Raw genomic sequence first — 12,977 nt, forward strand, 5'->3', positions numbered from 1 at the left:
GAGAGAGAGAACAGAAGGGAATGCCCTGCCACAGTGGCAGGGTGGGGTGGGGGGGAGATGGGATTGGGGAGGGTGGGAGGGACGCCGGGTTTACGGGTGGTGGAGAATGGGCACTGGTGAAGGGATGGGTTCCCGAACTTTGTATGAGGGAAGTATAAGCACAAAAGTGTATAAATCTGTAACTGTACCCTCACGGTGATTCTCTAATTAAAAATAAATAAATTATAAAAAAAAAAATTCCTTATCGTGCTATGATGTGGCCAGCCCCAGTTTCTTCCCCAGCACCGCGTGGTCCCCCGGCGCTGCCAGGCTGCCCCGGGAACAGCTGGGGTGGTTCAAATCATCTCCCTCTCTGCAGACTCAGGCCCTGGGAGGCCTCTCATGCCATCCCCAACGCATCTTTCCGCATGAATATTTAAAAAAAAATTTTAATAGTGAATCACCGTGAGGCACAGTTACAGACTTACAAACTTTCGTGCTTGCGCTTCAGTCATACAAAAGAAAATATAAAACCCATATAATCATATCAATAGATGCTGAGAAAGCATTTGACAAGATCCAGCACTCATTTATGGTGAAAACTCTCGCCAAAACGAGTATAGAAGGGACTTTCCTCAATATGGTCAAAGCCATCTACCGCAAGCCTATGGCAAGTATCATCCTCAATGGGGAAAAACTAAGAGCCTTTCCTCTAAGATCAGGGACGAGACAAGGATGCCCACTCTCACCACTTCTGTTCAATATATACTGGAAGTACTTGCAATAGTGGTTAGGCAAGAAAAAGATATAAAGGGCATTCAGGTAGGAAAGGAATAAATCAAGCTTTCACTATTCGCAGGTGCTATACTATATTTAGAGAACCCTAAAACCTCTACCAAGAAACTCCTAGAAACGTTAGACTTGTATAGTAAAGTTGCAGGCTATAAAATCAATACCCAAAAGTCCATGGCTTTCCTATATGCAAATAATAGAGAAGAAAGTGACATGAAAAAGGCAATCCCCTTCACAATTATGCCTCAGAAAATCAAGTACCTCCGAATCAGCTTAACTGAGGAGGCAAAGCACCTTAACAAAGAAAACTACGAAATGCTAGTTCACAAAATAAAAGAGGACACGAGGAAATGGAAAGACATCCCCTGCTCATGGATTGGGAGAACTGACATTGTCCAAATGGCAGTACCCCCGTATAAATATTTTTGACCCCAGTCACGGTGAGTGACTGAGACCAGGGAGCCAGAGCCGGGGGCAACTGTTGACAACAGGCAGCGCTGAGCAGCTCTGGTCTCAGATCACAGAACTGAAGCAGCCCCTGTCGGGGACACTGTTGTCAGAGGGACCGAAAACAGCTGCGCTGGCGCCCAGGGGAGAACCATGGAGACACGGGGGCCCAGAGCAGAGGGGGTCTGGGCATGGAGAAGAGCAACTGTCCCGAGGTCACTTAGACCCGTTTGTCCCAACGTGAGCAAGAGCGCCCCCTGGGGGTGCTGGGGTGAAGGGGTGGGGCCACCCTACAACTGGGACAGTCAAACTGACATCGGCAGTACAATAAATAGGTACAAAACAGGCACAGTGGGGGTGTGGGGTTCTGTCGGTTTCTTCACTTTAAAGAAGGGTTTTCCAGGAGGGCACTGAGAAATTTTTTCCTGAAAGCGGAGTGGTAGCTCCCACGTATTTGGAAGCCCCTGATTTCGCCCTTCAGGGAGATCTGGTAGGGCACAGATGGAAGGCTGGAGGGTGTACGGCGCTAAGGGGAGGTCTCCCCGAGGGGACCCCGGGATTGTCTCTTCCTCACCCCTTCCCCCTCCCGGGCAGCCCAGGCAGGCCTCCATGCGGGGTAGGTGGAAGGTAGGTGGAGTGCCCCGGGCCCCTCTCTCTGGGCCTGCCCTGGGAGCGAGGCCGGCGCGCTGCCCACTGAGCTCTCCCAGACCCGTAAGCGCCTGCTTCTCTCACTGTGTGATTATCTTTGAGTCCAACCTCAGCTCATCCTAGACTCACAATGCAAGTTGTTTAGTGGCATCAGGAAAAGCCCAACTATGTCCCCACCTGACTCATCCCCAAGTGAGAACGCTCGTGGCTCAGTCCCCCACTTTGATTCTCCTGCAAAATCTCCAGGCCGCTTCTTTGGGTGGAGAATCGAGGTGGTGCCTCCTACACCCGACTGCGGGGCTCTGGGTCAGGAAGCAGCCCAGGCCTGTCTCATCATCCTCCAGCGCCTTCCAAGAGTCCAAATTTGCGGAGCGGAGCAGAGCTAGATGTTGCCTGGCAGGCCTTCCCCTGCTGCAGCTGGAACGAGTCTTTTCCAGGCAGACTTGGTGGGGCTGTTGCAGATGTCGGGGCACAGCTGCCCACCTGAAACCACTGCTGGTGTCTCGAACATCAGGAATCCACACTGCTTCAATCATTTCTTCTTAGACATTTATTTCAGAACGCTCTCATCTGCATAGACAATAAATCCCCAGGAAGTGGACTTTGGAAGACTTCTACAAAAGATGAGGCTGTCGGGATTATTGCCTCTCATAAACCCGGTCACAAACCAGTCCATGTCATCGCCTTCAAGACAATCAGACATGATGTTTTCTAGAAAACATCCATGACTCTCTATCAAAGACGCCATGATGGACAAATACCTTCTACAATGAAGAGCTTGGAAGCATCCAGGCAATAAGAAAGCCCAAGCCATAATTTTTTTTTCTATATTCAGATGGGGTGGTGGTGCTTAGGTCACACCCTGCAGTGCTCAGGGCTTTTTCCTGACTCTGTGCTCAGGGATCATCCTGGCAGTTCTTGGGATCGAACCTGGGTTAGAAACATGCAAGGCAAGCTCCCTACCTGTGTGCCCCAAGCTTACTTCCTCCCCCCACCTTCTAGAAAACTAGCCCTCTTGGTTAGGAATAATAATACGGTCACAACCATATGAAGTGCATCCTTTTAATCTGTTGGGAAAATTAATTAAGTTATGCCCTTTGACAAAGAACTGTCTTAAACATTGAAGAGGAAGGAAACATTTACAGGAGCCCTTGAAAAATAATGCACGTGAGGGTTGAGAATAGTACAGGAGGTAAGATACTGCATCACCAAGGGTGATCTCTGAGCACAGAAGCAGGGAATAAGCCTTGAGCACCACTGCTTATAACCTAAGTCAAAAAAAGAAAAAAATTCTCTGTGAGGGTGGGCTTGTTATGGAAAGAAAGACATGTGCAGTCTTTAACGTAGGTGTGGGGGTGGAAACAAACGAAGCAGGCGAGATGCTCACTGAGATGACGCAAGTGGCGGAGTGTCCCCTCCAGGACAGAGTGCGGGCCACGAGGAGGTTCTGGAACACCTGTCTCCTCATTGCTGGTCCATCCCACGAAGGGCACAGCTCACCCTCCACCAGGCAGAACCATGCTTTGTGTGGGTTTCTGAGGATGGGCACAGGGCTGTGTCCCGGGACCAGGCGGCCTGCTGGCCCCGCTGTGGACCACAGCAAGGGGTCACAGTAAATTCCATTTCATGCTGGGCCCATCAGCCTTTGGACAATCCCTGCAAACCACACCCTCAAGCACTGTGCTGAGGGTTCCTTCATAGGGACAAGGTCATCTCAACACAGACACATCTTTGGGAGGTGAGTATTGCCCACTTTACAAAGGGAGGATGAGTGTTGAAAGTAGGTGAAGGATATGCATGGTAACCTTTCTGTACCTGTATTGCAAACCCTAATGCCCAATAGGAAATAGGAGAGAGAGAGAGAGAACAGAGACAGAGTCAGAGAGACAGAGGGAGACAGAGATATAGACAGAGACAGAGACAGGGAGAAGAAAAGTGCCTGCCAAAGAGGTAGGGGGAGAGAGCGGGAGGGAACTAGGGACGTTGGTGGTGAGGGACAGGGGTTGGAACATTATATGACTGAAACCCAATCATGAACAACTTTGTAACTGTGTATCTCACTGTGATACAATTTTTTGAAAAATGGAGAAAGTATATAACCACTTGCCAAAAAATAAAACAAAATCTGTATCTAAAAATATAGGTAATAAAAAAACATTCTATGAGGGAAAAAAGCAAGGAACTAAGATTAATCTTAGGAGGAACTGAGATTTAGACGGTTCAAGTAACTTTCTAGGGGTCATGCAGTTCTAGGAATGGAGATTTAACCTACTGAGTATTTGGGGAAGGAGCCAAGAGCTACTCCCAGCTCCGTACTTGGGCCAGCCTGGTGGTGCTCAGAGGATCATGCGGTGCAGGAGATCAAACACAGGCTCTCACCCATGACACATGCAAGCTCGGCCTGCTGATATCTCTCTCCTGGCCCAGTTTTTTGCCCACGAATTTGTACTTGGAACCTGCTATTATTCCACCATCGCCAAATCATGTTTCATTGCCCACGATACTCGGGGAGCCAAGCATGATTTAGGCTTACACCCGAGCTTCGGGTTTCTTTAAAGACCCCTGAGAACCCAGCTGGTGACTGCAGTGTGTTTTTCTATCTCTGTTTTCTTGTCTGAGCATAGAAATTGCAAATATCCCCACCAGCTGGGTATTTTGCAAAACATATTCGTCCCACTGCATGTGCAGGGCACTGATGTTTTCCACGTGTCCCCAGCCCTGACAGCTCCCAGATATCAGCAAGTGCTCAGCCTCCTTAAGGCTTAACTTGGTATCAGAGAAGCCTCCAAACAAGGGGGAAGGGACTGAGAGAACAAGAGGCAGGTTTCTTGACCTTCCTCCCCACTTCATCCCACACTGAATATTATTTCATAGCTGGAAATTGCTCCTCACTTTGGACCCCTCCTTCCTCCATCCTGTTACTCACCCAGAGCTCCAACTCTGGGGGCTTGGCAAGCTGTCAGCTGCACTGTAGCACTGGTGTCCCATTGTTCATCGATTTGCTTGGGCGGGCAACAGTAACATCTCCATTGTGAGACTTGTTGCTACTGTTTTTGGCATATCGAATACACCACGGGTAGCTTTCCAGGCTCTGCCGTGCAGGCGAGATACTCTCGGTAGCTTGCTGGGCTCTCTGAGACGGGCGGAGGAATTGAACCTGGGTCGGCCTCGTGCAAGGCAAACGCCCTATCCACTGTGCTATTGCTCCAGCATCAGAAAGAATAAACCAAGATCTAGAGCACAGTAGGATCTGCTCTGTGACAAGTGTGTCTTTATCCCTGCCTCCCCCGGCCCACTGGCCACCGCCGTGGAAGCTGATAGTCTGTGCCCGTGCTCAGAAAGCGTCAGATGTGTCAGATATGGACAGAAGGCAAAGTAACAGCTTCGGAGCACTCCAAGCATCATGCTCACGTGATTAATAATGACGCAAATTTCCTATCATTCCAGTCCTGAGGCAGGCAAGGTCATCAGAGATCCTATGGCAGGACCCCTCCCCAGGGCAACTGGGAGAGCTGTGTCCTGGGGGGCAGTGTCTGGTCCCTAACTCCAGAGGGACTACAAACCCACCCACCCCACTGGTCCAAACTTCCAGCCAGCCTGTGCTGCTTGTCTCTGGAGACACTGGCTCCAAAGGAAAGGCAACGGCCTTCGCTTTCAGGGCCCACCGCTCTACCCAGTGCTGGGCTCCCATCAGTTTACAGTATGAAGCCTTAAACTGTCACGAGACCCTGATCAGTACTGTACTCTAAGCCCTTCTCAGCAAAGAACACGACTGAGTGAGGCAGGGAGGCCCAAAAGAGGGTGCGGCGGTGAAGCTTGACTATTTGGATTCAAAACAGAAAGAGCTGAAAGGGTCAGAGGGAGAGCTTGGTGGGCAGAGTACATGCATCTGTGCTTGAGACCCACCCCCAGCCCCCCGTGGATGCCCTCAGCCCCAACCACACAGCTGGGAGCAGCTTCCCCCCACCCCCTCACTGCTGGGTGTGGCCAAAACACACACTGACACACACATATTTTGAGTAAGTTCAAATGAGGGCTGGAGTGATAGTACCGCAAGTCGGATGCTTGCCTTGCAATCCCTTACATCCCCTACGGCCCCCAGAGCTCACCAGGAGTGATTCCTGAGTGCACAGCCAGGAGTAGCCCCTTAGTATTGCCGGGTGTGGCTCCAAAACAAAACAAAACAATGTAGTTCATATGAAAGGAGGAAAAAAGTAAGAAGCATATTTCATAGATGCTCGTTAAATGATGAATTACATGACTGAGAAGCCTGCTCTAAACCGCCGCAACCAGTTACCTTTGGTTTCAAATAAAGGCTCGTGATCTCTATTCAAGTCAAGATCAGAGAGTTCTAGAAGGTAAATTTTATTTTATTTTGATTTAGGGACCACACCCAGCTGCGCTCAGGGCTTACTCCCAGCTCTGCACTCAGGGATCACTCCTTACAGGCATCAGGGAACCCTATGTGGTGCCGGGGATCAAACACTAATTAGCTGTGTGCAAGGTAAGTGCCCTACCCACTGTACTCTCTCTCTTTCCAGCCCCGGGAGGGTAAATTTTAAAGAAAATGCAAGCCTGAATAGATAGGCATAAAAAAAAATCAAGTGTTGGGAAGTATGGGAGTCCCTGGCCCCTTTGGGTAAAAATAACATCACCTCCTTAGACCCAGCATTCAACCAGCCAGCCCAGAGGGCAAAGAATCACAGGAGTGGTAGCTGGACCCCTGAGTTTGCTTGGGAGCACCCCAAAATATGAAAGCCAGAAGATATATACAAAACCTGGTCAAGGGGGGGAAGGGAAATGAGCAGGCAGCAAATTTAACCAAAAAGGGTGAGCATGAGGAAGTCAACAGCATCTGGGTCTGCATCTTGTGGTCCCCTTCCCCCAAACAGGTGAGTCTCTCCCCTAGTCACACTGATGCATAATAATTGCAAAGTTGGGACTTGACATCTATGTGGTCTTTTGTTCCTTCATGTTTGAAAGTTTTATCTTTTCCACTTTTGCCCCAGATACTCGCCTATCTTCATTTTTGTTTGCTTTTCCCTTAGCAAAGGATCGATCCCAGGGCCTCACACATGCAAGGTCTGTGCTCTGCCACTGAGCCACATGCTGGCCCTCAGCTGACGCCCATGTGGGGCCACAGGCACCCTCGCTTTCCGGACATCTCCCAGACATTCTTCTCTATGCTTTGTTTCTTTGGGGAGGGTGCGGCAGGGAGGAAGGTTAGGCCACACCTAGTGATGCTCAACGGACTCTGCGTGCCCAAGATTGAGCCTGGGTTGGCTGCAGGCAAGACCTTTACCCCTGCGCCATCTCTCGGGCTCATCTTACTGTTTCTGCAATGCTGGGACTCGAGCCCTGGAACTCACACACACAAGGCAAGTGCTCCACCCCTGAGCCCTGCTGACTCGAGTGTTCATTCCGTGCCCTATCTTACTTTACAACTCTTAAGGAAGTTTCAAAACTGTCTTTTTCACACTTAGTTTGAAGTTAGTGGTCTTGATTATTCTTATTACTCTCTATGATCTCAATCACAAAGCAAAACAGGTGTCTTCTCACACCAGGCAGGACACAGAACAAGTGGAAGATTCCCAAAATCTGGGGGATGAAAGGCCTTGCTAAGTTTATTCTGTCCCCAGATTTCACCCAAGAACTGGGTGGTTATCTGGTGCTGGTTGGTAGGCCAGAAGTGACATATCTCCGGATTATAGGAACTGTATGCGAATGATGGCTCTAGACATACAGAAATTCTTTTCTTTTCTAGCAAATGCTAGTGTGTGTGTGTGTGTGTGTGTGTGTGGTGTGGTGTGTGTTACTAGGGAGGGATCAAATTCAGGGTTTTATGTGTGCCAGGCAAGTATTCTACTGCTGAGCTACATTACCAGTCCACAAGTGTATTTTTCAAAAATATTTCTTGGGGTATAGTTAACATATTACATCAAATTATTTTTGTGTGTGTAGGATAATGATTTGATGTTTGTATGTATGGAGAAATTATCAGCACAGCTACTTAACAAGACTAGTCAACATCCGTGCTCAGATGCAGTTTTTGGTTTTATTAGGGGCCTACACTCAGCTATGCTCACGATTTATTTCTGGATCTGTGCTTCGAGCTCACTCCCGGCAGAGAGACCTATTATACTTTGCTGGGGATCAAGTTAGTATCAGCCATGTGCATAGCAAGCGCCTAAACCTCTGCATCATCTTACCAGCCCCTTTTCAGTACGCAGTTACAAAAATGTCTCATCCTAAAATCTTCAGCTGAAATCTAGGTCAACTATTTTAATGTCAAGAATGCCGTTCCCCAGAGATTAGTGGAGGGATGTGGGCATGGTGAGGGGATGAGTGCTCAAGCATTGTACCCCTGAAACTCAATCACGAATAAGTTTGCAACTTTGTAATTTTCAGTGATTCAATAAATTATTTTTAAGAATCCTATTTACTTATATTTTATACCTTCTTGCATAATTCCATGAGTAGAGGTTAATAACATTTCTTCTTAAAATGGGAGACTATTAAACTTCACTTAATGTCCATTCATGAAATTCATTTAACTTCTAAGTTTACTTTTGTGTAAAAACATAAAAAAGAAAAAGAATGGGGGCGAGGGAGAGGAGCACCTCACCGCACCAGGCACTGGGCACGGGGCAGCGGCGCTGTCTCTCCTGCCGCCCGAGTTCGGTAGTCTCCAGCCGCTTCCCCACCCCGGGGAGGTTGATGGCGATGATGAGGCAGGCGAAGGAAGGAACGGAGCCAAGCTAGTTGGTTTCAATCGCAGTTTATTCCAATCTCCTCTCTATACACTCCCGTCTCTCTCTCTGCTTCTTCCCCAAACCCCCTCATACAGCCACCTTAACAGCCACCCCCCCACCCCCCACCCCCCACCCCCCGCATCAGGGGCCAGGGCTTACACATAGGTGTGGTTACAATCAGTAGGGGGTAAAGTTCTATCCCTTAGGGAATGCTTCTACTAGGACAGATACTCTTTCAGCAGGACACCCGCCCAAGAGCAGAATCCCATGGGTGTGTTTCTCCTCTCCTTGTCCAACTAACATATAAGTATTCATATTATTAATCATTTTGTATAGACATAGCAAGATATGCATTAAGCTTATAGAATTGCTCTCCTGGGATCATCTTGATCTCAGACTACAGTGCTCAGGCCAGATTAGTCTTTCATAGCCCTAGCAGGGTCCTAGTCTCATTGTTGCTCTTGGATCATGACATGACATGTCCATGACCAAGCACTTAACATATAGTTATGTATTAGGCACTTTGGCCAGGCCCATCTCGATGCCAGGGTAGCACATAACTCACCGCTTTCCCTGGATCCGTTCCATCCCTCGTCGGGACCCTGCTTTTGGGGGTGCTAGGAAGTAGGGCAGCTGAGGCTTAAGTCAAGAAAGCAGATGCCTGGGAGTGAATAATATTTGAAGCCAATTAAATCCCATGTTCCAAAGCATATTAACAATTGTCTTTCTTTGTCCATACAAAAAGGATATTGTTTTAAAGTAAACTATTCAAAAGACATAAGGAGTGGAGAAAGGCAGTATTAACTTACAATACAAGTATACTGTCCTAGCAAATTCTGACCTTACAAATTAACAGAGTCTGATTAGGGGAAGAGCTGAATGACTAGTTGGGGAAGGGAGCATAGAAGTGATTACGGATAAACAAAGGAATGGGAGTGACTCGGGAGCACCTTGATGGGCGTGACTGATATACTTAAGCTCCTAGTGGCAAGGGGAGCAGGACATACCAATGTAGTCTAGAATTGTTTAAAGATTATTACCAGAAAAAGCTAAAGTCTTTATAGCAAGGGAGAAAGGACAAACCAAAGTCAGGCCTAAAATATTTAGAGCTATATTCCAACAACTTTAAACTGGTTGAGCTGATGGGAAGAATATTAAAATGCATATTTTTTGGAAGTGATAAAGACATGAATAGAAATATAATGCAACCCCTAGAACTATCCTAAAACAACCTGGATGTTTAAAACACTATAAAATTTTTAATAGGAGCTGGAGTGATAGTAAAGCAGATAGGCATTTGCCTCACACACAGAGCAACTGGCTTTGATCACCTGCAACCCCTATGGTTCTCCTAGCCTGCTAGAAGTGATCCCTACACACACAGCCATGACTAGCCCCCAATCCCAAATAAATAATAATATATATAGAAAACATGGATCTTCTAAAAGCATAGACTACAGGTGTGTGGACTTACTACACTGTACTTAATTATTTAAAGTAGAATACAGCATCAAACATTTCAAAAGAAAATAGAGACACAGGACTTAAAATGCAAAAAACCATGGAGTCGACAGAATCTCTCAAGCATCTTGATATCTTGGTATATGGGGAAAGTTGAAAAGGCTTCTCTTCCGAGCAGCTCCACTAAAACCTACCTGCAGTGGTAGGTGTGTGGCTCAGTTTACCAAAGCAGAACTATGGCTGTTCATCAGTTTTCCTGCAAACCAGAGTGTCAACTCTTTTTGCCTTAACTGCTTTGGTTCTATTCAGATACGCATCCAATGGCAATTTTAAATCCAATTTTGAAATAGAAACGTAGTGGAAAGCTTATTAAAGGCACAACTTCCACTGTCAGGACTGACCATTCGCTTCAACTCAGTTGCTTTGCTTCAAGCACTGAGCACTAACAAATATTTGTCTTGTGTCACACATGTGAATTTGATTATTAGGAACATCAAACATGACTGATCTAAGCAAGGCATAACTATTCTCTCTTACAAAACATGAGGGCCACATCAGTTGAATGACACAGACTCTAGTTTCTTATTTCTTCCCTTTGACTCTTAACACCAATACAGTAATTCTCCTAAGACATAACCTACCAAGAGCAAAATTCAGACTGAGCCCAGGAGAAGGCCTGGGTTGGTTGGACACAATGGTCAGTGGTCACCAAGACAGGAGGGTTCCAATGAAAATCCAAGCTTGCACTCTGAGTTCCCTGAGTTTTGTTATAAAATGTCTCTATTAGTCAGAAAATCTCCCAAGAAAATAACAGCTTGAAATCCCCTTAAATTCCAGTGAGCATTAGAATAAATGGCCCAGGCCACTGTGTAATTCAAAGGCCTGTGTCAGAGTCATTCCTTTGTCCTGTGCCTGTTGAGTCCAGCATTGGGCCCCCTCCAGTCCGCAAAGGGGGCCCAACACCCTGTGAAGGAGTTTTAAGATGCCCTGGCATTGAACCTCACTCTGGACTGCTCTAGGCCTCCTTTCTAAAAGTACAGAAAATTTCTCTTATGCACAACATTTTCACTTATTTCCCCCTCAGCCATATGCTCAGGGTGCACTCCTGGCTCTGAGCTCAGGAATGGGGCTCAGGGGACTATATATGTGGGTGCCAGGGATCAAACCTGGGTTGAGGGCATGCAAACCTTATCAGCTGTACTTACTCTCTGGCCCAATATTTTGTTTGGTTGGGTTTTTTTTTGCTTTATTTTGATTGGGGGCTGCACCCAGCAGTGCCAGGGCTGACTCCTGACTCCAGTACTCCTCTATTTTTTAAATAGGTGCTACACCTGGTGGTGTTCCAGGGTCCTTGCACTGCCAGGATCAAGCTTGTAAAGCTCAACCCCTTTAGCTGTCTTCTTGGTCCCTTTACATATACTTATTTATGCACAGTTCAAGAAATATAAATATATATGAACATAATTCCTTATGTGGCAATAATCTGTTCTTTGGATCTGTCTTGGATTTTTTGTTCTCTTCCAAGATTTCAAGCTTCGACAACCTAATGACTTTGATTATTGGGTTAGTGTTTGCTTTGGAGGGCCCCCACCACCCCCCGCCACCCCGTGGTGCTCAGGATCTGCTCCTGACTGTGCATAGATACAGTCACTCCTGATGGTGTTGGGGGACAACATGTGGTGCCGGGAATTGGACCAGAGTGGGCTGTCTGCAGGGCAAGCGCCTTAGCCTTACAGTCTCTCCAGCCCCAACCAAGCAAATAGAACACCCACTCTTCAGATCCTCCTAAAAATCCCTCGGGCCTTTCCTTAGCTGTCCAGTGGGAAGATGAACCCAAACTCACCAACTCACAGAAGAACTAAGTCGGCTCGGGTCTCCTTTCCTGTTTCTCTCCGTTTCCCTGCTCTTCCTCTACTCCTTATCCACCCTGCCGACTGTTTGATATTTTCAACTGGTGGCAAAACCCAGTTTATTTGTTTTTCAATTTTATGGGGGACACTAAAACATGGTCTAAAGCATGGTCTTTCATTCCTGCAGCCATGTCCCAGCACCTTTCCCTTCCCGGGGAGGGTTCCCCAGGTGAAAGGGGGGAGCGGCCGCCTGTGCAGACCGGAGGGAACTCCCGGGAAAGACTGTGAGTTCAGGGATCAAATGCGGGGTGTATGGGGGGGGGGAGCGAGAGGGGGTGCCAGGGCCTCTGGAGCCACGGAGCAGCTGGAGTCTTACCTGCCTCAATGTCTGCAGGGCGCCTGTGTCCCGAGCAGTAGCAGCAGTCCAGGAAGATGACATAGTTGAGGACGTTGAAGAAGAGCCCGATGACCCCTGTGCCGAGCACCAGCAGCGGCTCCTCGGTCTTCTGCGGCGTGACGTACCGTTTGCCGGCCTCGATCAGGATGCTGAACATGAGTGCCACGGCAAAGAGGGAGTTGCCAAAAGCGCCCACCACATCGGCCCGCATGAGGCCAAACGTGCTCTTCCTGTGCTGCTGGACGTGGCTGGCCCAGAGGCTGAAGAGCCCGATGATCATGGACACCAGGTGCGAGAGGACGGCAAAGGCGTCGGAGGCCAGTGACAGGGAGTTGCCAATGAAGGCGACCACCAGCTCCAGCACGAAGAGCAGCAGACTGACAATGCACATGAGGATGAGCCGGCAGCTCCGGCCCGAGTATCGGCCCATGGCGGCCGCCGCGGCAGGGCAGGGCTCAAGGTGCCTCCCGCATCACTCTCCCTCCAGCTTCTCTGCGCTTTGCCTTTGGAAATCACCTTTTATAGGCTGCTATAAAGCCATAACACGGTGTAAAGGGCAATTAAGCAAGAGGGGTCACGTGAGCCGGACGCTATAAAAAAGAAGGTGCTGGCCAGTCACCAAGGGATTCTTTTGGATCACGCATGGGTCCC

At 48.1% G+C, this 12,977-nt stretch overlaps 1 protein-coding gene across 1 annotated transcript in view; it reads right to left on the reverse strand.

The window, feature by feature from the left end:
* SLC30A10 (solute carrier family 30 member 10) overlaps positions 1-12,756 on the reverse strand; it is a 38,939-nt gene extending 26,183 nt beyond the window's left edge. The window contains exon 1 of the mRNA XM_055144314.1: positions 12,306-12,756. Coding sequence (XP_055000289.1) covers positions 12,306-12,756 — 451 coding nt within the window. The remainder of the gene's footprint in view (positions 1-12,305) is intronic.
* Positions 12,757-12,977: the final 221 nt, after the last annotated feature.

The sequence above is a fragment of the Sorex araneus genome, chromosome 7, assembly GCF_027595985.1.
Source record: "Sorex araneus isolate mSorAra2 chromosome 7, mSorAra2.pri, whole genome shotgun sequence".
Taxonomy (NCBI): Eukaryota; Metazoa; Chordata; class Mammalia; order Eulipotyphla; family Soricidae; genus Sorex; species Sorex araneus.